Source organism: Vollenhovia emeryi, unplaced genomic scaffold (genome assembly GCF_000949405.1).
Source record: "Vollenhovia emeryi isolate VEMERY1.0 unplaced genomic scaffold, V.emery_V1.0 DF939181.1, whole genome shotgun sequence".
Lineage (NCBI taxonomy): Eukaryota > Metazoa > Arthropoda > Insecta > Hymenoptera > Formicidae > Vollenhovia > Vollenhovia emeryi.
Genome location: NW_011967185.1, coordinates 1,389,915 through 1,410,968, shown reverse-complemented (window position 1 = coordinate 1,410,968; position 21,054 = coordinate 1,389,915). Strand labels below are relative to the sequence as shown.

Sequence of the window (21,054 nt, the reverse complement as noted above, 5' to 3'; positions counted from 1 at the left end):
GACACTTGCAACTGCAGTTAAAAAGATATAAGATTTAGACTCCATCATTTTTCTCGAAAACTATTACTCAAAGACACTTATACATTCTTTGAATTGTATATGGTGTCAGAAACTTTCCACGTGAGGCCATCCTAAACGTACATGATATCGTGAACTACATAGCATTTGCGAAACTTCTTTTTTTTATAACTTTTTAACAAACAACGAGCGACGGCTAAAACCTTCTGAAGGTCACTCAGTAAGGTGACCTTGACAACATATGCCAAGGTCAAGGTCATTGGGGCTGGGTCCGTGTTTCCGAAGTTTTACCATTATATTATAAAATTTTCTATACTACACTTTTATATTAGACTAGGCGAACTGTTTATATATCGTTATGTAACAAAAACTTTAATTTTAGAACTAATTTAATAACAAATTCAAATAAGAAGTTATTTCCGAGAAACAAAGATTACAACTCACCATTCAGAAAGAACATCGACAACCAACTTCCGGCTGCAGAAAATATGGCCGTAAAAAGAGATGTGCAAAAGGTAGATATAACAAAACCTGCAAGTGCACAAACAATCAGTGTAATTTTCATCAGTTTCTGAATTGCTGCTATACGCTTTTTGATATACGTGGAGTACTCACCGTAACACAATCCACAAAACCCGTTGAGAAATACAAGGACGAAAGCAGTGAATATTGATCCTCTACATTCCAATCCCCATATAGGGAAGACTATAAGTATTATCGTAATGGTTTGAATAACTACGATGATGCTCTCAACAACAATGTGAGACACCAGAATTTCTTCTGCTTTGACCCCTATCACGATATTTATATTCACATTAATATCCCAAGGAAAATAAAAAGTCAAGATGATGTCAATTTGATGTCCTATTGACCAAATTTATGTCATATTTTGGTCAATATGACATGAAATTAACGTTATCTAGGGTTTTCATTTTTCCTTGGGATGATAAAATATACAAAGGTAAAGAAATAGTTGTAAAATCGATTTCGGGGCCTAATTAAAAAATTAATACCTTGGACTAAACTTCGATTCCAGATACCGTCCAATCGTTCTGTGATAATCACGATGCAAGAGATTGTAGTGGCCAGAAAGAAGGCAAATCTGCAAATATATATTACAAAACTATCAGTAGTTTTGTAAATTGAGTTTATTGATTCTGTTGGCTTGACTTTTGCTTACAATGGCAGGTATGTTGGTATCACGAAGTCTATATATTTTAAATCAGTCGTACCTATTGGATCTTCAAACTGAAAAACAATAGAAAATTTAATTTTTTCTGTTAGTGTTACGTAAGAGATAGGGAGAGAGAGAAAAGGAGAAGGAGATTTACTTATAAAATGGAAAATTATAAAATATACTGACTCGAATCGGCGGACTGGCCAATTTTGTCAAATATTTACAGTCCTTCATGGTAGCCTTGAAAATTTCTAAAAACCACTGAAATAGATTATTCTGTAGAAAATATCCAATTGGTCCTTCTGTAACAAAAGTCATTATAAATGTAATATTTGTAACAAATCAATTCTTTTATATGTCGTTCATGAAATGGTCTTAATCTCTTGAATTCCTTTTTGTGTAGTTTTTTAAATAATAAAACTATCTATTTAAAGCTATACGTTTCTACGCGCGCGCACGCAGGTGTGTGAAAACATACATACACATATAGAAACTAATGAAATTTTTTAATGATTTGTGAAATGCTCTGCACAACATGTAACATACCGCTCATGTCGAGGAAAACTTGAATCTGACTGGCAAGAAGATGAAAATCCTTCGCGAAAGTGACATTTTCCACTCGTATCTGTAGAGCTTCGGAAAAATTTTGATGAAAATATATTATACCATGAAGTTTTCCCCTTTGGACATCATACTTTGCCTCTGAAATATTGTCATAATACTTCTGAAAACAAAATATAATTAATGAGAATCATCAACAAACGCGTTAATAATTATTATTCTGTTTCTTTTAATTAATATTGAATAAAAAAACTTTCCAATTTATACTTCAAAGAATTTAAAGGACTCAGAGCCGTGACAGGGTGGTAGTGTCTAAATATTCTATTCTAAATTTATTGCGAAAAAATAACCCTGGCCGAGGTGATATTTTCTCGTAATAAATTTAGAATAGAATATTTTGACACTACCACCCTGTCACGGCTCTGAGTCCTTTAAATTCTTTGAAATTTGTGTTTAACACATACGAGCCATACTAATTTATTTCCAATTTACATTGGAATAAATAGGTGACAGAGAAGAGGATACCGAGAAAACAGAAAACGCCATTGTACCTACTCGTATACTTAAACACATCATTACATAATTACATTACATTATTAATTTTGGAATTACACCTGTGTTGCAATGGAATTGTCGAAATTGTTTAGGAATTTACAACTGAGATTGCCGAAGTAGCAGGTAGTTTCGTCATTCCAAATATTGCCAACGTTGCTACCGTATTCGCAATTGCCAGCTTCATTGTTAACAATCCCAATCTTCAAGTTCTTTGGATCACCACCTATTGCCAAAAGCAATATACTGAGATAGAATATCGGCATGAATAACACGAAAAATGGAATTCTGAAAGAATTATTATTATTGTTATGAAATTTCCATTTGACAAAAACTCCAAATATTGAGATATAACCTCTAGCTCATATATATATGACAATTCAGTCTGTACAACCCAGATAACATACTTGTCTAAAAGACATCTTTAAGACGTCTTTAACACGTCTTAAAGATGTCCTTTATTATAGACATACATGTTATCTGGGAAGTATATATTGAAGGAAACATTCAAAAGTGAAACAATTGCAATTTTATTTTGTTGACAAGAGTGTCCCTTCTGCATTGTTGATAAGTTATGATAAATACTTACGAGTAATCATGGGTAAGTTGGATGCTGTTCTTCACAAATAGAGCTTTGAATCTTCTTAATCGTGAAACTTGTCTCTTCGAAACCCTTTCGCTTTCCTTAATAATGTGACTTATTATAATGTCTTAAAATAATATAAATTTGCAAAACTTTTTATAACAATAAAATTCGTATACTTTTAATTGTTCATATTTGTCTTGATCGTGATTGAAGGCATCGCTACCAGCGTCTTCCATATTGGATCCCTGAGCTTCAGTTAAAGTGACTGCATTATTCTGTGCCTCGCACAATTTCAGGAAAATTTCTTCGAATGACGAACATTGAAATTGCTCCAGTAATTTCTGTGGCGTCGATTCAGCTAACAATTTACCATGTCTCATAAAACCGACCTGCGTATCATCCACAATATACAATATTAAGCACGATCAAATTTGTGACACATACAATTAGGAAGAACATATTCGCAAAAGTAAAGAATAGTTCTTGCTTCAGAACTAAAACCTAGCTTACATATATAGGAAGTTTAGCAACTTCTTTATATAATTCTAGATAAACTGCATTAAAAATATGTTAAAACTTTTTTAAATTCTTAAATAAAACACAAATGTTTAATTTATTCAATACTGAAAACAACTAGTAAATTTGTTTAGTAATTAACTGCTCTGTTCAAATACATTATCTGATACGCGCATCAAGTGCACAATGTATGTAAACCAGGTCATAAGAACATTTCTTCAAAATTTTTTGACGTACCCTTTAAAACGAGAAAGTTTCGCTGTTTTTTTAATGCAGTCGTAAATATTATTGAGGCAAATGTAATGGAAAGTCTAGTGGGGACTCACTTTATTAGCCTTTTTAGCTTCTTCGATATAATGCGTCGTGATCAATATCGTGGTACCTTCCTCCTGCGTGAGTTTGATCAGATAAGCCCAAATGCTGTAAAGAAAGAAGACGTCCAAACATTTTCTTAATATTCTGTGCTTATCACGTCTAAAAAACGAGCCAACTTGCTCGTTTACTTGCTTTTCTCTCAAAAGTGGGTCCAAACCTACGGTGGGTTCGTCTAGAATTAGAAGTTTGGGCTTATGCATCAATGCGGCGACCAAGGAAACCCTTCTTCGTTGACCTCCACTCATGTTCTTCATCAACTGATTTGTTGGAGGCAGTTGGAACAATTCCGAGAAAAACCTATGTCTTGTTTCTTGGAAACAACATAGATAAACTGTAGTTGTTTTAAATTGACATAATGAAATATCTTTCGAGCAATACAAAACTAGAACCACTTGAAAGACGTACTTGAAAGCAAAAGTAAAACTAATTAAACTTGTCAGAATTTACTTGATATATTCCTATCCATTCGGTGTCTTACCGATCTCTTTATCGTCAAGCCCATTGATCCTGCCAAAGTAATAAAGAGCATCACTCGTAGAAACATATTCGGCTAAAGAAATATCCTGCGGCATATAACCCACCGGAGGCCCTGGAATTCCGCAGCCTATGCTGCCTGGAGATCCCCCCAGGACCCACATCTCTCCACTATCGAAATAACGTGCTCCGATGATACAGGACAACAGGGTAGTCTTGCCACATCCGCTGGCCCCCAACAGTACGTATCTGTTTGAAGGAAATATTTCGTTTACGAGAGATTCTGTTTGGCCCTACCTTAGGCTCACGAATGTAAGCTTGTCTGAATGGTTGGTGTCCTTTCGTCGGGAGTAGCGGGAGTTAGGTTTATGTTTTACTTTAAGAACGAGTTATGCGATTATATGCATGAGCTTTACTGGTACGAAATTATAAGTGTACAATAAAAGCAAGCGCGAGGTATATAGCATGGAGAGCTAAGTGTGGCGAGGTGAATTTCTCTCGGATGTCCTATTTCCGAAACTGTCATATATTCACTGTCGGATGCTCTCGGTCTTCATGATCGGCAATGCTCCGATTTTCAGGTGCTGTCCTGGTGGTGGGGCACTGTTTCCCCAAACATTATAGAACGACACGCGCCGATCAGGTGAACAGAAGAGAGAGATTCAAACCTTTCGGTTGCTTTCTCGATATTTCTTACACGAAAGACATTATATTGGCTTTCAGGCTTTCGCGGCTGTTGTCTTCTTTAGTCTTCATGGCTTCCGGATGGTTGCCGCGTCCGTTTGCAGTGTGGTGCCGACGTTTCGCAGGCGTTAAAAGGACGTTATAAAAGGACGAGCGCAACGCGAGGGAGCTCAGTATCAGAGTCTCCCAGCCCTGATGATGCAGACTGCAACGCCTGCGAAACGTCGGCACCACACTGCAAACGGACGCGGCAACCATCCGAAAGACATTATATGTTAATGAGTTGTTTAATGCGCAATGTGTATATAAGAGTGCGCACCTGCAACACAGAGCAGCTGTAGGTATACTTTTTTCCGTATCCCGCTCTCTTAACCCTTTCCGTCACTTCCAGAAAACAAAAAAAAACTTAGAACTTAAACGTAGCAAATACAATTAAATGCTACAGAAATTCTAAACACAAGACCAAGAAATCCCACATGAGTTTATAACTATTCTTAGAAATCCCCCAAAAATTTTGTATTTTGCAAACGATGACAATTTAAGCAATTGGTGAATGTATGCGGGAAGTGACAACCGACAGTTCATGCTATTTCCAACAAAAGATGAAGAAATTAATATCAGGTTTCCACAAAAGACAAGTTAGATGTAGGTTCAGGTTCGTTGCATGATATTAAAATTCGCCTAAGTAATTAATCAGTAGCGATTCGATCTTCACTGCATTGCTTATTCTTTCTTATAGCAAGTATCTAGGCTCCTTTTGATAAACTCAGGATATTTATGTTTAACCTTATTCGTCTAAACGGAAATTGATAGGCAGACGAATAATGTTTTGTATTGACAAGACAAAGAATGGCTAGTTACATGGAACCGTTTGAAACTGTCATATTCAATCCGTCGAGCACCAACTCTTCTTTCCCATAACGCTTCACAGCATTCTTTACAACCACCATATTTTGCTGCAACATTCTGCGTCTGCGAATTGGTGGTGTCGGTTCTATCGAACTATAACAAATGTTTTTCTCAGATAATTTAGATGGTATCCTTGAGTGATCAGTTTTTCAACAAGTAGCAAGAATAGAATTCACTATTGATTTTTAATAGGAAAATAATTTTTTGAATATTTTATTTTATTTTTAATTGCAATTTATATTATTACACTATTGGCTACCCAGTGAGTAATGATTCGTCGATCGATGTCGAAACGATGTCGAATCGACGTCAATTTGACGGTATAGATGTCGATTCGATATCGTTTTGACATCGATCGACGAATCATTTCTCACTGGGTATTCTATTGCTGTTCAACGTACTGTTGGTATAGTTATAAACAATGTCTTGCTTACATCTTTAGACATACGAGTACTCTCTGAAAATCAATCAGTGTAAATTATTACTGAAAACAGTTATAAGTATAGCACTGAATTATTCAATCCTTGAAATATTCAATCCTTTGGAAAAATATATTTTTCAAGACATTATAATGAGTGTTAATTTCTTTAATTTATTTGAAAATAGCAAGCAAGAATTCTCATTACACGCCCGCACAGCACAAATCCGATTAAGCCTCCTAGGAAGTTCATTTCGCTGAGCTCCCGGGAAGCTTACAAAATTCGATAAAACAAGCTTCCAGCGAGTTAGTACTAGTTGAGAGCTCCCTGGGAGCCTCATTTTTAAACTCCCTGCGAGCTTAAATAAAGCTCCCAGAGAGCTCTCAAAAGTGGACATAGGAGCTCTCAGGGGGCTCCGTGCGAGTTCTTTTGAAGTTCAAGTGAAGCTTATGACCAATTTTAAGAGCTCCTCGGGAGCTCCCCGGGAGTTCCCCGTGCTGTGTGAGCGATTATATATACATTCCATTACTATTATATTCAATAAAAATCAACGTAAACCAGTAGTTTTACGTTTTTTAACGAATTGTGTAGTTTTATAACTTGAATTACATATTACTTATGAATAAGGAAGCTTCATATTTATTTAAATAATTAATCACATGGTACGTTCTCTCATAAATGAAAGAACATTTATACATTCCCTCATTCGATTTAATTAATTTATATGTATATAAATTTAATTTAAAAATCATGGACAACGTTTTAACTTACCGGCAGGACTTTATTAAAACCAACGTTTAAGGTTCTCTGCATTTTAAAATTGATATAAAACATAAACGAAAGTATACTTACTTCTCTTTATTTCCAGTCCCTTCAACCGATTCAATTAATCACGAGAAGAACGGAAAAGTGAAACAACATTATGTTTTCCCACGTTACATGGAGATATTTTCAAATTTTTCATTAAATGCACTTTTTTATAATTAATCATATATCAGATGTATACATATATACGTATTTTACACAAAGAGAATGTGTGACGTATATATTATGTATTGAGTCAAGTACTACTTGAATGTTTATTATTCTATATATTATGTATTCTACGTGTCAGAAATCTAGAAGCTTGCAATTAATATACGATTATTACATACATTCTCTGTGGAGCTTATGAACAAGTGGGTACTTTCAAAAGGTAGACGTGACAGTCTCTGATACTACTCGATGACTGACACGGTTTTGCTCCCAGCGACCTTAAGTGTATCTTCTTCTCCTTATCTGTCTAGACAGGATGTACGTAACATCCTGTCTAAACAGATAAGGAGAAGAAAATATACTTAACATCTAACCAAGTGTAAAAGTCATCCAATCAAGAATTATACAGGGTGAGTCATTCCACATCCGACAAAATTTGTGAGAAGGTAGAACGGATCGAGATAAACAGAAAAGTCCTGTACCATTTTGTAATTTTTGCAATACATAACGAGTAATTAATTATTAAAAATTGTCGTCTTAGCCCGGCCTACTGCCCAATTCGAGCGCGTGACGAGATGTGACCGCCCGGCGATCGATCCCACACAGCACAAAGCTCCGATTAAGCTTCTAGAAAGTTCATTTCGCTGCGCTCCCAGGGAACTTATAAAATTCGACAAAACAAACTTCCAGGGAGTTCATTTCGCTGAGCTCCCGGGAAGCTTACAAAATTCGATAAAACAAGCTTCCAGCGAGTTAGTACTAGTACCACTCACTGCCGCGACGTGGCGACCGCACTTTAGTTTTTCTCATAAGTAAAATCCTCCCATATTAGTATAAGAGGCGAGCCGATATAATCCGACAGCGAGTTATCTGGATCATGGATAAACTTTTAATGACCTAAATATATTTTTTATAACTATGCCCACATAGCACGGAGAAATCCTGGGGAGCTAATAAAATTTTTCATAAACTTTATTTGAACTTTAAACTAACTCGCACGTAGCTCCCTGGGAGCTTTATTTAAGCTCGCAGAGAGTTTTTAAAACATGTTTTCTGAACTCCCTGCGAACTTAAATGAAGCTCCTCGCGGGCTCCTATGTCCGCTTTTGAGAGCTCCCTGGGAGCCTCATTTAAACTCCCTGCGAGCTTAAATAAAGCTCCCAGAGAGTTCTCAAAAGCGGACATAGGAGCTCTCAGGGGGCTCCGTGCGAATTCGTTTGAAGTTCAAGTGAAGCTTATGACCAATTTTAAGAGCTCCCCGGGAGTTCCCCGTGCTGTGTAGGATATTGCTATGCGCACGGAAAGTTGTTTATCGCATTCGGCAATGGCTAGAAACCCTGTAATCAGAGACTGGCTATAAAAGAGGTTGTCAAATTCCTGCGAGTGAAAGAGAAACATAGGCTATTTCCAACAAAAGATGGAGAAATTAGTATCAGATGGAAGTTTTTTTTTCGAGATACTGTTTGGCTGTCTCGCTTGTGCGATACGACATGTTTCAGTCGTGTTATTTGCAGCTGCCAAACCATGCGAATTTTCAGACAGAGTAAATGGCGCGCGCAGAGCGCGCGTTTATGTTGTCTAGCAACATAAGAAAGAAAATATACTTGCCTCTTTTTATTTCCAGTTTCTTTAACCGATTCAATTAATCGCGAAAACAACGGAAAAGTGAAACAATATCATGTTTTACCACGTTTCATTGAGATGTTCTCAAATTTTCCAACAAATGCACTTTTTTATAATTAATTATAATATATCATACATATACGTATTGTATACAAAGAGAATATAGTGCATATTATGTATTCTATCAGAAATCTAGAACCTTAACATTATTACGCGATTATTACAGACATTCTCTATGTAGCTTATTAATAAGTAGGCACTTTTAATAGATAGACGTAATTACATATTCTTTAATATTACTCGATGACTGACGCGGTTTTAGTCCCAGCGACTTTAAGTATACCTTTTCTTCTTATCTGTCTGAACAAAATTTACGTAATATCTAATAAAGCATTTAAGATTGTTAACTCTTCTATTATGAACTTGAAAAAAAACAGTGATTTGCGTATGGGTATTTTCCGCTTATCTAACTGTATGTATATATATATATATATATAGATGCAAAGATATATATTTAATGTATGCGAAATATTGTTTCTTGCTTTTTAACGTAGAATTCTAATTTGTGAGATACATTGAAAAAGGAAAATGCAAGAGTATAGAGTATAATTCAACCAGGAAGTTAATTTTAAATTTGTCGAGTGGGTTCCTGACTTCAATTGTAAGTAGAGAAAATAAAATTGAGTGTTCTGCCCGAAGCAATTTCGGAGCGATTTACTTCAAACGCTAGGTACAATATAATCCATAAAACTCCAGGGTCCCTCCAATGAACCCCCCCCCCCCCCAATTTTATATAGAATTTTCCAATCTAATTGTCATTCCAAACCCTCGTATAAGACCTTTTACTGATTTTATAAAGATTAGTTGGCGCCCATAATTAATTGTTCAAACCGTCCGCGGAACTCAACAGTAAAAACCTTATGAGTCGTCCGGCTTCGGACCCGGCTGCGTCAGGTGAGGGCTATCAAAGAAAGTCCCGAATGGGTAAGAGAAAATAGCCTGTCTCAATCTTCCGACTGGAGTCAGTGGGGGTGGTGGAGGGCCTCGTACAAGGTTAATTTATTTTAACATTTTAAGCCAAATCTAAAAGAGACATTTTATTTACAAAAAAATACAAAGTGTATTTTTACGAGAATGCGATCGTAATGATTATCTGATGTAAACGGAGCAATCTTGTACAAAAGAAAATGTTTAAATAATTTTCTATCGTCACATAATCATCAGTATATATTGTAAAGTAAATTGTAAGATATAGTACATACTTGTAAACTGAATACCATTGACATAATTAGCTTCGTAACGTTTATTAGTTTTCTGTCACTTTTATAAAATATATTATTATGATCTCTACGTAAAAATCGTAAATATATAAAATGATCTATGAAATAAAATATGTAACATCTTTATAATGATATAAAGTAAAATAAATATCATTGACATAACCAGTTTTGTCACATTTGTTAACTTTCTGTAAATTTTTATATAAAATATATTATTAGTTCCCACCTACAACCATACAAATATACAAAAATATGATATATATATATATATATATATATATATATATATGTGTGTGTGCACATAATACTTGTAGTAAACATATCAATTACATAATTGTGGCACGGTCATGATAATTGTGTATGTATGTATCAGGGTTGTAAACCGGAGCAAAAATACGTTCTTTGGAGTGGTTTTGAACCGGTTCGAATTTAAAAACTGCTCCGAAAATCGGATGAATTTAAGGAGTAAATTATTTGGCACTTGGGATGTAAACCGAACCGAACCGAATCGAACCATTGAAGTTATACGCTACGAGAGAACGGAGCAAATAAGATTGTAAACCGGAGCATAAATACGTTCTTGGAGCGGTTTTGAACCGGTTAGAGTTTAAAAACCGCTCCGAAAACCGGATGAATGGAGTAAATTATTTAGAACTTGGAATGCAAATCAAACCGAACTGTTGATATTTGCACATTTACCACCTCTCCAGCTATGTGGCAAAGACTCAAATGTGGTAAATCTTTTTAAATAAATTAAATCCTTTTTAAATAAAGAAACCGCTCCAAAACCGGTTCGCTCTGCATCGGACCGATTTTATAATTGAAATTTTGATCCGTTCTCTCGGAGCGAATACACTTCAATGGTTCGGTTCGGTTTACAACTCTGGTATGTATATCTAGTCATTTTGTATCACAATATTATACTTAATTTACTTCTCAACTAACAAGAACGTTGAACAAACTAATTCTTTCTTATATAAAAGAGCGTAGTTTAAAGCTGTTTATCTGCAGCTTGATAGCTGCATTTTATCATTTTCAAATACTACTTAACAGTTTTTGTGCCTCCTGCTTTGCTTTCTGATCCTCGTCATTCTTCGCGGGAAATTCGGCAGCTTTTTTCAAATATTTTATCGCGTCTTCCTTACGATCCAATTTCATGTATGTCTTTCCTAACATTAACAAATTGAGACTGTAGAAATTTGGATCAGCTTTCTCGGCATTCTCGTGATACATCAATGCTTCTTCGAAGGACGAAGTCGGTGGTTCTCCAAATACGACGGATGCGATTTTTCGCTGATACCATGCCAGATTCGAAATCTCGTAGCACCAACATCCAAGCATGTAGAGCAGCATCGCGTCACCGGGTTTTAATTCCAACGCTCTCTGCAATATACATTGTAACAATGATTTCAGATCAGAGTAATCATTATCATAATGATTTGTGAGATTATTTTCATCATTCATATTTTTACATTATTTATAAAACACGTCATTTTAATTGTGAATTGGTGTTCATAATCGAATGAGTTGTCCGTTAAATATCTTACCTGCATATGTTTCTTAATATTGTACGATTCTCTTATGTGAGCTTTTGTACCTTCCAGAATACTCTTACTATTAAGAAATATCGATATCCACTTATGCACAGCATAGTGGTCTTCTTGAATATCAAGAGCCGTACGTAACAAATCGTGTCCTTCATAAATTAATTTTCGTGCCTCAACGTCACTGGCCATTTCAGACATTTTATAAATGGCTCTGCTTAAACGCCACAAAATTTCAACATCCTTACTGTCCTACAAAAGATTGTGTATTGTAGTTGCATATAAATATGCAGCATATATATATTACCCAGTGAGAAATGATTTGTCGATCGATGTCAAAACGATGTCGAATCGACATCGATACCGTCAAATTGACGTCTATTCGACATCGTTTCGACATCGACCGACGAATCATTTCTCACTGGGTATAATCATGAATATAAGTGAATACAGATGTTACATGAATCTATGCAAGTTCAAAGACTTTGATTTACCTTATATTTTGACAGAAGATCATACAGACTTTTATAGTCTCCACGATCAAAACGCGCATCTGCTTCACTGAGAAGTTCCTTCGTTTTGTCCTCATCATTGTTTTTTGCAACTCCCCATATTCCCATTGCAGTAAACGGCGATATTATTGTTAACTTTCTGATAATTTGCATATTACTCTCCTTCTGAAAAAAAGTTTTCTTGACTTACTCTAATACTTAAATACAGGGTTGGGAAAGTTACTTCATTAAAATATCTAGTTACAGTTACAGTTTTTTCGCTAAAAATGTAACTATGTTACAGTTACAAGTTACCAATTCTGAAAAGTAACGTGTTACAGTTACAGTTACTAAAAAAAAACGAATCGTTACTTTGCAGTTAGTTTCTTGTAATGAAAATAAAAACCTACCAAATCTGAATTGTAAAGTGCCAATAAAGGCGTTTAGGCGCAAATGCAAAGTCTAATGCAACGTGTGAAAGTTCAAGATATGTATAAAGTGACTATTAATGTAACTATTAAATTGCCATGGTTATTGGTTATAAAAAAAAATGTAACTGACAATTACAGTTACATATGAATTTAAGAGAAAGTAACGAAGTTAAATTAGAGATACCCCAAAAAAAAACTGTAACTTCGTTACAAGTAACGAGTTACTTTCCTACCCTGCTTAAATAATATAGCTATTGCTACCGTATTGACGCAATTATGTCACATACCTTAAGTGCTGGATAAATACTTTTTAGCACAACTGCTCTTTGAAGAATCCTACTAGAGTTTACAACACGATATAACCTCTGCAGCAGCATCTTGTACTTGAACTGTCGATATCGATTGGAGAACAGTTATTTTAGAGAAAGCCTTGTATGTGCAATGAATTGGTAACGAAGTGAAACTAATTAGTTTACGGACCGTCGCAGTTGTTATGCCAAAACTATTTTAATCACAGTAGATTACAATTATCAAACACTTTTCAAATATCTCTACTGGTTCATGCGCAACGTTAAGCGGGGAGCACACACTTTTGCATAAGTGCATAAGCATATATGCATAACGAATTTGATTGGTCTATAAGCAAATGCACAAGAAAATGGATTAATCACATTCGTTATGCATATAATATGCTTATGCACTTATGCAAAAGTGTGTGCACAGTATAACCAGTAGGGTCACTCGATCTGTCGGTACCTTTGATCTGGGGCCCGATTCTCGAAATCATTCGAAGAAGAAACGTATACGAATATTCTGCTCTGGCAGAAAAGTTGAAAGTCGATTGGTTAAAGCCATGCGAATAGCCAATAATTTATTAGAAGGAGAAACGTATGCGAAAATTCTTATACTCTTACAGAAAAGTTGCAAGTTGATTGGCTATTCGCAGGGCTTTAACCAATCGACTTTCAACTTTTCTGTCAGAGCAGAATGTTCGTATACGTTTCTTCTTCGAATGATTTCGAGAATCGGGCCCCTGGGCGTTCTCACTTTTCCGCCATGTTTTCATAAGCGCCAACAGTTGCTGTGTCCAGCAGAAGTTAACGCTTGCTAAGCGCTTTATGCTGATTGGATAGATCTAGAAGAATAGCTCTATTTCAGCACAGATCTGAAAGTATAATCCAATGAGCGCAAAGCGCTTAGCAAGCGCTAACTTCTGCTGGACACAGCAAGTGTGTCAACGGCTGAAAGTGCCTGGACCCTGCCTGGACCCTTTTCAGGATTGTATCCAGAAAAGGCGCATACGAACTGGCATACATTATTTATTGTAAATGGAAATGGCCTACGAAAAAAATAGTTTTAATAAAAGTAATTAATGTAATTACTTGCTCTAACGTATAAATGTATTTACGCGTTATGGCTCATTCAGACTGGACGCGATGAGCGATGAGCGACGCGCGATTATCCAATGAGCGTATAACAGGTTTTATGGGAAAGCGTACCGTTTTCCTATCAAAGGCCTGTTCTTTATTACTGCACTACTGAACTAGTGCAATAAGTTAAAATGAAACAAATAGATTACCTCTCATTCCAACTCATTGCACCAGTGTGCACTAGTTCAGGAGTGCAGCAATAAAAAACAGACCCCAAGACTGCACGCTCATTGGATTATCGCTCGTCGCTCATCGTGTCCAATCTGAATAATGGCTTTTATGGCTCAAAATTAGAGTTTCTTCGTACAATATTAATGAATGAACAAACACATATACATATTTATCTGTTCCTTTATTGTATTTTTTATAAATTTTAATTATATAAAAGTTTCCCCGTTTCTAAAGACCTGTGTCCACGAGGCTAGAACTTGGTCCAAGTTCTAGTTTCGAGAAATATATAATCAATCAACTTGCAGCTTTTATGGAATAGCTGCAGGTTGATTGGCTACACATTTCTCGGAACTAGAACTTGGATCAAGTTCTAGCATCGTGGACATAGGCCTTTAATCACAATTGATCATTTTGCGATTTTCCACGTTACGTGCATCAGTCAGTATAAAATAATTATATGTATTACTAACGATGTATGATATTTGATAATGTATTTGTATACCTATTTTATTTAAAGATATAATAAGACATACATTAATATTACAAAATAAACTAACGAAAATTTTAAGAATAGCAAATCCCAAAATTTTAAGTTCAACAACTCCAATTAAAAATTTGAAAATCGGCACAGTAACAGAACATAATCAGTAAAAAGTTGCACTGTCTAAAATTTCAAGAAAAGTTTCAAGTTCTTTTCCGAAAGCTTCAAGATATGTAATTCTGAGAATTTTGAGATTCAAATCGGGAAAATCAAAAGTTTTATTTCCTTAATAATTTCCATTTAAAATGGTTTCAATTCGAGGTTCAAATTATTAACATTTTAACTGGAAGAATATATTTTTTATTTGCCTATTTATTCTTGTAAGAGAACGATTTGTGCGTTTAAGATGGTTTGTACCCCTTTTGTAATTATTATAATTTAATTATGGACATAAAAATATGACAAGTGACCATATATACATATACAATCAACCGATTACACGTCGATAATTGTAAACTCTGTTCTTTGAGCTGTATGCGTGTGCATTTATGCACAACGAATCGATCACTTATTTGTTACATCAATAACATAATTTAGAAAACAATTTTCGGAAAATAAACTTGAACGTTTAACAAACAATTGAAAAATTGCAATTTTTTAGTTATGTCATTGTAACAAATAAGCAATAGCCCGTTTATTTCAAGACATTCCATTGGATCCGTGAAATATTCTACCTAATAGAAATGTACAAACTAGTCAGATTCGAGTCGCGCACGAATTCGACATTAGTAGTGTACAGACATCCCAGATAGCACACATGTCTTAAAGGCGTCATAAAGATATCTTTAAGACGTACATGTCTAAAAGATAAATTAAGGACGTCTTAAAGATGTCTTTTTTAGACATGTGTGCTGTCTGTGCTGGGATGTTAAGCACGTATACGTGCATATCTCTTTATAGAAAGCTATACGTATAAATATAGTAAATCACGTAAGATAAATATATCAATTGTATAATTATAATATAGTCATGGAATAGTCATGGCACATAGTCATAACACATATAATCTTTTTAGTATCGCAATATTATACTAAATTTATTTGTTAACTCATTCATGACCACTGGGACATACGAATTCCAATTATAAAACTTAAAGAGATTCAATGATTTAGTGGACGCACTCTATTACTAAGCAACAATATATCAAAACTTAACAACAAATTAATTCGGTCATGAAAGGGTTACGTAACAAACATGTTTTAAAACAATAAAAAAATTGTCTATATAAAATGCAATTCAAAGATATTTATATACCTCTATTGTCCTTAAATACTATTTAATATTTTTTGCGCTTCCTGTTTTGCTTTCTGATCTTCGTCATTTTTCGCAGGAAATTCAGCAGCCTTTTTCAAGTATTTTTTCGCGTCTTCCTTTCGATTCAATTTCAGGTATGTCTTTCCTAACATCAGTAAATTGCGACTGTAGAAATTTGGATCAGCTTTCTCGGCATTCTCGTAGTACATCAACGCTTCTTCAAAAGTCGAAGTCGGCGGTTCTCCAAATACGAGGGATGCTATTTTTCGCTGATACCATGCCAGATTCGAAATCTCATAGCACCAGGTTCCATGCAAGTAAAACAGCATTGCGTCACCAGGTTTCAATTCTATCGCTCTCTGCAATACGAGTTATACCAATGACTCAGAGATTACGGTAATCATAATAATTTGTAACATTATTTTCCCGCTATCCATAAAATATATTATTTCAATCGCGAATTAATATCCATGGTCAAATTAATTATTTGTCAAATATCTCACCTCGATATGTTTCTTAATATTGTACGATTCTTTGATCTGTGCTTTTGTACCTTCCAGACTACTCTTACTATTAAGAAATGCAGACATCCATTTATGCAGAACATAGTGGTCTTCTTGAATTTCAAGTGCCGTACATAACAAATCGTATCCTTCATAAGTTAATTTTCGTGCTTCAGCAGCGTTTGCCACTTCAGACATTTTGTAAATGGCTCTGCTTAAACGCCACAAGACTTCGACATCCTTGTTGTCCTATAAAGAACAATGTAGTGTCAGTCAAAAATATATAGCACACACATATATTACAATCTTGTATTGTAAGTGAACATATAGATATGTTGTATAGAGATATATAACGTAGTTTAAAGAATTTCATTTACGGGAGTAAGAGATTGATGTCGCCAGTAAATAGTCAGCAATATTTGGAATGTTTAGTCGACCCAACTGGCAGAGATTTTATTTGGGAAATTTTACATCCACTACGTTTCGACCATCTGGATTGTGGTCCTTATCAAGTGGTTGGTAATATCCCCGTGTTACATATGGTATTCAGAGCTTAGGAAAAAACAGAAATATGATGAATGCCTTAACTATTATACACTGTCGCGTACCTTAATTACCAACTACTTGATAAGGGCCACAGTCCGGATGGTCGAAACATAGTGGATGTAAAATCTCCCAAATAAAATCTCTGCCAGTTGGGTCGACTAAACATTCCAAATTTCATTTACCTTATATTTTGACAAAAGATCGTATGCACTTCTATAGTCTCCCCGGTCAAAAAGGGTGTCTGCTTCAGTGAGAACATCCTTATTTGTCATTTGGATGCCACCCTCGTCGTTGTTCTTCGCAACTCCCCACAATCCCATGGCAGTGAACGGCGAGATCGTTGTTACCTTTCTGATTACTTGAGCGCTATTTTCCTTCGCAAAAGAAAAAAGATCTTGACATTAATACACAAACAATGCAGCTGTCGCTACCACATCTCGACACAAGCGTGTGTCCTCTACCTTACGTGCTGGATAAATATTTTTATACAGAACCGCTCTTTGAAGAACTCTGCCGGAGTTTGCAACGCGACATAATCTTTGCAGCAGCATCTTGCACTCTAACTGCCGATGTCGAATATTAATTTAGAAAAAGTACCGATCGCACGGCGAACGTTTTGTAAACCGGAGCCGAGCTTTAACCTACCCGTTGTAACAGCTGTTACACCGAAACTCTTTTAATCACAGGCAGCTTACAGTTGTCAAACATTTTTCAAACAAGTGCGGCAACAACATTACGCATGTACATTTTTACATGTCGCACATTACGTATGTTATCTGCACGAGCAACACAAGTATTACAACAATAAGAGCGATTGTATGAACAACCGGGACGTCATGTACCCGTTATCGGAGTTGGTACATTGCAGTAAATCAGTGCACTCGACCCGAGTCCGGACGCACAGGCGCCGACTTTGCTGGGGTCTCGGGGCTGTCAGGAGGGGTAGAGCATTCTTTGCCCCCTCAGCAAAAATAGTTGGGGGAACGGCGCCCCGTCAAGGATTTTCATCGTCCGCACGCGTAATTTGACGTGCGATCTTACGATTGTAGCGCAAAAATTTCTCACTCCCCGATTTTATACGTACGTGCGATATTAAGTATTCTTTTCGTGCTCTCACCCTTTATTTTACACGTAGCCTCGTCTCCCGTGAGAGAACGTTCGCGCTATAAGCTCTGTAACTCTTTAGCTCTTTCTTTTTCTAGCTCTCCCCCCCTCTCTCTCGCTCTGCAGCGTTACATAGAGATGTTACAGTATTACGGAGCACTTTACACGATATGCCCCGCAATCTACTTCTGTACGCCGCCCCCCCCCCCCTCTTTCAGGTGGTGTAAAGGATACTTTAAAAAGTATCGTTATTTGAGAAGTGCTTGCCTGTTGCCTCCTAATAATTTTGCCGCGCTGACGCCGCTGGTCGGATGATCCAATAATTGCGAGATATTTAACACACATGCCCACACACACACACACACATTTTCTCTGCATATCATATTAATGATGCGTAATACATGTGTAAATTAAAAAATTGTAGATACAATTACTCGAGCACTGTGGCATCAAACGCTTCATTGGGAAATTAATATTAATTTATACGATACCAATAACGTTAATAGTAAGCGTAGCAGTAAAATAATGACACTTTAGCCAGAGAATGTTAACAATTACATAAAAACGTTAACGAGAAATCGGCTGAATTTGATTAAGTGGAAAAAAATAAAATTAATCATTCTGGGAATAAATGGGCCGATTAAAATGTGGTTGAATTAGATCTTTATTTGGAAGATACACAGGTATTCATAGGATAGTTTAACGTAATCAAGATAGGGGAGGTTGGGGGTGGATAGTGATTAAACACAAATGTACAAACACAATAAATGGTACTTTTCATCCGTGTGGTGCGTGGCTTATTGGCGGCGCAGTATAAGAAACATATTCTTTTTTTTCCTCACCTCTCTTTCCCCCTGCGTCTAGTTAATTGTACAATAAACTCGACTTATATGCTAAAGCCTCGCACACTAATCGCTCTCTCCGTTTTAAAAATAATCATATGTTTCTTTCCCTTTCGTAATAGAAAAAAATTCAGGTAATGCATACATCGTAAACGAAGACATTGCACCGCAATCTCTTTCGCTTAGCCGTGGCTGTGTGGGCGCGATCATCGTGAAGAATCTCGGAATCGCCCAGAAAAAATAGGAGAAGGAGCCGATAGCAGTATCAAGTGCATATCACGACATATCTTTGTGTGAAAAAAAACATCTTTCATAGATTTCATATATCGTGAACCATTTACAACTTCCAAACTACTGTTTTCACAATTTCGGTTTGTGTTTACGTCTCAGATTCACATGTTAGACAAAAATATCCTCAGCAGTTTAGAAGGCGGCGCTCGCTAGGTCCTTTTTTTCTGGTATCTTAGAAATTCTTGTTTTTTTTAATGACGCGCAAGACAAAGAGATGGTCGTGCAGATCGCCCTATTATATACTTATAATCATCTTAACGTTATTTTTAAATACGTTCTTGTAGTCTTTACATGAAATGTTTGTATTGAGTTCTCGGTTTTTTTTTGTATTTTTTTATAATAAAATTATTTTTCTAATCTTTGTTAATCAGCTGTTGTTGCCCTGTGAAACCTGCCTTCTGTCATAATACAATAATACTTGCACGGTAGGTTCACACTTTTTAATTTGGTAATTTTTCTTCATATATCACAATGTTACCTCTGCATCTTTTCTTTTTATTAACATTACTTTTTCTTCGTAATTACAATCAAATTTAAATGCAAAGTTGTATTTGTTCAATGTCATATTTAAGAAATATCCTAAGCCGCAAATGCCCCAGCGCAAGTCTTCTTTTCTTTCGTGTCATACGTAGGCTTCGTACGACACACATCAGTCGCAAGATCTTATGTTTTCTATACAACCAATAAACTTCATCTTCTCAAAGTTACTTAATATATCTGTGAATATGCAAAGGATAAAAAAACATACAATGCAGCTAGATCTGCATTACAAAATCTAACATTCCACTTAATTCACGTAATCTTTTTAATATCAAAGTTATTATTGTGTACAATATTCTTAAGCATGCAACACTGCATGGTACCTACTGCTCTTTTAAGTTTTATTTCATGTTGCAAATGCATTGTCTCGACTTAAGCTTTTTCATAAATAGACAGTTGAATCGTACTCGCAGAGCATCATTACAGTGTGTTTTACTGTGCATTTACGCTAGCAGTTGTAGCGTTCCTTTTTCTCCCTTATTGCGTGTGGGGTTTGCCACGTGGCGCATATCCACGGTTGCTTCCCCTTTGTCCTCTGAATTGTCCGCGACTAACGCGTTCGTTGCGTGTACCTCTGGATCCTCCGCCACTGCCTCGCTTAAAGCCGCTATTATATCCGTTATTCCCTTCGTTGTTACCCCAGGCACGCTGCTGGTATCCATTTTGATAATTACTGTCGTTGCGATAGTACGCGCCTGGAAGAAAAATTCATGTCGTATCTTTTAGTCTTTGACGTTTAGCCTTTGAAATTAAAAGATTTATTAAAAAATGATAAAAAGAATTGTTAGACAACTTGGGTTGGCAGATGGTTTATTTATTCAATCAAAATCCAACGTTTCGACCATACGGGTTGTGGTCCTTTTCAGGGAATTCAACAATCTACAATTATTTTAAAAAACAAGACATTGCATCTTACAGTCGTGTCAATTGCGAAACAAAGTCAAGAATAAGTAAAAACTGAACGTCATGAGAATTATTTTCTATAAACTTACAATATTACCAAAAATACTCAAGGATTAGATCGACCAAGGCTGGCAGTTTTATTTAAGTTTACATTTTACCACGACGTTTCGGCCAGTAATACTGGTCCTTATCAAGTGGATTCTATTGCTTGTGACAACGAAGCATAGGAAAATATAAAATTAGGCTAATCGTCATCGCACATAGAAAGGATCCACTTGATAAGGACCAGTATTACTGGTCGAAACGTCGTGGTA

The 21,054-nt window shown here is 35.8% G+C and overlaps 4 protein-coding genes across 15 annotated transcripts in view; all 4 read right to left on the bottom strand.

Moving 5' to 3' along the window:
- Window positions 1–333: 333 nt before the first annotated feature.
- LOC105563041 (ABC transporter G family member 20-like) lies at window positions 334–7,529 on the bottom strand. 5 transcript variants are annotated; one of them, XM_012014304.1, is made up of 15 exons: window positions 7,426–7,515; window positions 7,124–7,142; window positions 5,805–5,945; window positions 4,264–4,508; window positions 3,918–4,095; window positions 3,737–3,830; window positions 3,071–3,283; window positions 2,898–2,992; window positions 2,371–2,596; window positions 1,742–1,919; window positions 1,382–1,497; window positions 1,199–1,266; window positions 1,032–1,120; window positions 634–810; window positions 335–549 (listed from the first exon to the last, which is right to left on the bottom strand). In XM_012014304.1, the coding sequence occupies exons 3-15, from the start codon at window positions 5,906–5,908 to the stop codon at window positions 452–454; spliced, it is 1,881 nt and encodes a 626-aa protein (XP_011869694.1). In that variant the 5' UTR covers window positions 5,909–5,945; window positions 7,124–7,142; window positions 7,426–7,515; the 3' UTR covers window positions 335–451. The 5 variants fall into 5 exon arrangements, with proteins under 5 accessions (XP_011869697.1, XP_011869694.1, XP_011869693.1 ...); XM_012014307.1 differs by having other exon boundaries at window positions 334–549; window positions 634–723; window positions 7,124–7,529; XM_012014303.1 differs by having other exon boundaries at window positions 7,124–7,529.
- Window positions 7,530–9,945: 2,416 nt separating this feature from the next.
- Window positions 9,946–13,348, bottom strand: LOC105563040 (regulator of microtubule dynamics protein 1-like). 3 transcript variants are annotated; one of them, XM_012014302.1, is made up of 5 exons: window positions 13,345–13,348; window positions 12,903–13,004; window positions 12,188–12,370; window positions 11,697–11,945; window positions 9,946–11,532 (listed from the first exon to the last, which is right to left on the bottom strand). In XM_012014302.1, exons 2-5 carry the CDS (start codon window positions 12,990–12,992, stop codon window positions 11,185–11,187), a joined length of 870 nt encoding a protein of 289 aa, XP_011869692.1. In that variant the 5' UTR covers window positions 12,993–13,004; window positions 13,345–13,348; the 3' UTR covers window positions 9,946–11,184. The 3 variants fall into 3 exon arrangements, with proteins under 3 accessions (XP_011869692.1, XP_011869691.1, XP_011869690.1); XM_012014301.1 differs by lacking the exon at window positions 13,345–13,348 and adding an exon at window positions 13,096–13,332; XM_012014300.1 differs by lacking the exon at window positions 13,345–13,348 and having other exon boundaries at window positions 12,903–13,331.
- Window positions 13,349–15,041: 1,693 nt separating this feature from the next.
- LOC105563039 (regulator of microtubule dynamics protein 1-like) lies at window positions 15,042–18,303 on the bottom strand. Of its 4 annotated transcripts, XM_012014296.1 has the most exons (5): window positions 17,706–17,896; window positions 17,522–17,623; window positions 17,243–17,434; window positions 16,515–16,763; window positions 15,042–16,370 (listed from the first exon to the last, which is right to left on the bottom strand). In XM_012014296.1, exons 2-5 carry the CDS (start codon window positions 17,609–17,611, stop codon window positions 16,023–16,025), a joined length of 879 nt encoding a protein of 292 aa, XP_011869686.1. In that variant the 5' UTR covers window positions 17,612–17,623; window positions 17,706–17,896; the 3' UTR covers window positions 15,042–16,022. The 4 variants fall into 4 exon arrangements, with proteins under 4 accessions (XP_011869686.1, XP_011869688.1, XP_011869685.1 ...); XM_012014298.1 differs by lacking the exons at window positions 17,522–17,623; window positions 17,706–17,896 and adding an exon at window positions 18,178–18,303; XM_012014295.1 differs by having other exon boundaries at window positions 17,522–17,896.
- Window positions 18,304–18,810: 507 nt separating this feature from the next.
- LOC105563036 (caprin homolog) overlaps window positions 18,811–21,054 on the bottom strand; it is a 17,034-nt gene continuing 14,790 nt past the window's right edge. For all 3 annotated transcript variants that reach the window (XM_012014293.1, XM_012014292.1, XM_012014291.1), the window contains one exon: window positions 18,811–20,532. In XM_012014293.1, the coding sequence (XP_011869683.1) occupies window positions 20,315–20,532 (218 nt within the window). In that variant the 3' untranslated portion in view covers window positions 18,811–20,314. The remainder of the gene's footprint in view (window positions 20,533–21,054) is intronic.

Bases quoted from the DNA above. Each gene is read 5' to 3' on its own strand.
- LOC105563041 (XM_012014303.1), bottom strand. From the start codon at position 5,908: ATGTTGCAGCAAAATATGGTGGTTGTAAAGAATGCTGTGAAGCGTTAT. The intron at 4,509-5,804 runs GTAACTAGCCAT...TCCTTCAAACAG, and splicing joins ACAGTTTCAAACGGTTCCAT to ATACGTACTGTTGGGGGCCA. The intron at 1,498-1,741 runs GTATGTTACATG...CTTTTGTTACAG, and splicing joins AGTTTTCCTCGACATGAGCG to AAGGACCAATTGGATATTTT.
- LOC105563040 (XM_012014302.1), bottom strand. From the start codon at position 12,992: ATGCTGCTGCAGAGGTTATATCGTGTTGTAAACTCTAGTAGGATTCTT. The intron at 12,371-12,902 runs GTATGTGACATA...ACTTTTTTTCAG, and splicing joins GTATTTATCCAGCACTTAAG to AAGGAGAGTAATATGCAAAT. The intron at 11,946-12,187 runs GTAAATCAAAGT...AATCTTTTGTAG, and splicing joins ATCTTCTGTCAAAATATAAG to GACAGTAAGGATGTTGAAAT.
- LOC105563039 (XM_012014295.1), bottom strand. From the start codon at position 17,611: ATGCTGCTGCAAAGATTATGTCGCGTTGCAAACTCCGGCAGAGTTCTT. The intron at 17,435-17,521 runs GTAGAGGACACA...TCTTTTGCGAAG, and splicing joins ATATTTATCCAGCACGTAAG to GAAAATAGCGCTCAAGTAAT. The intron at 16,371-16,514 runs GTGAGATATTTG...CTCGTATTGCAG, and splicing joins ATATTAAGAAACATATCGAG to AGAGCGATAGAATTGAAACC.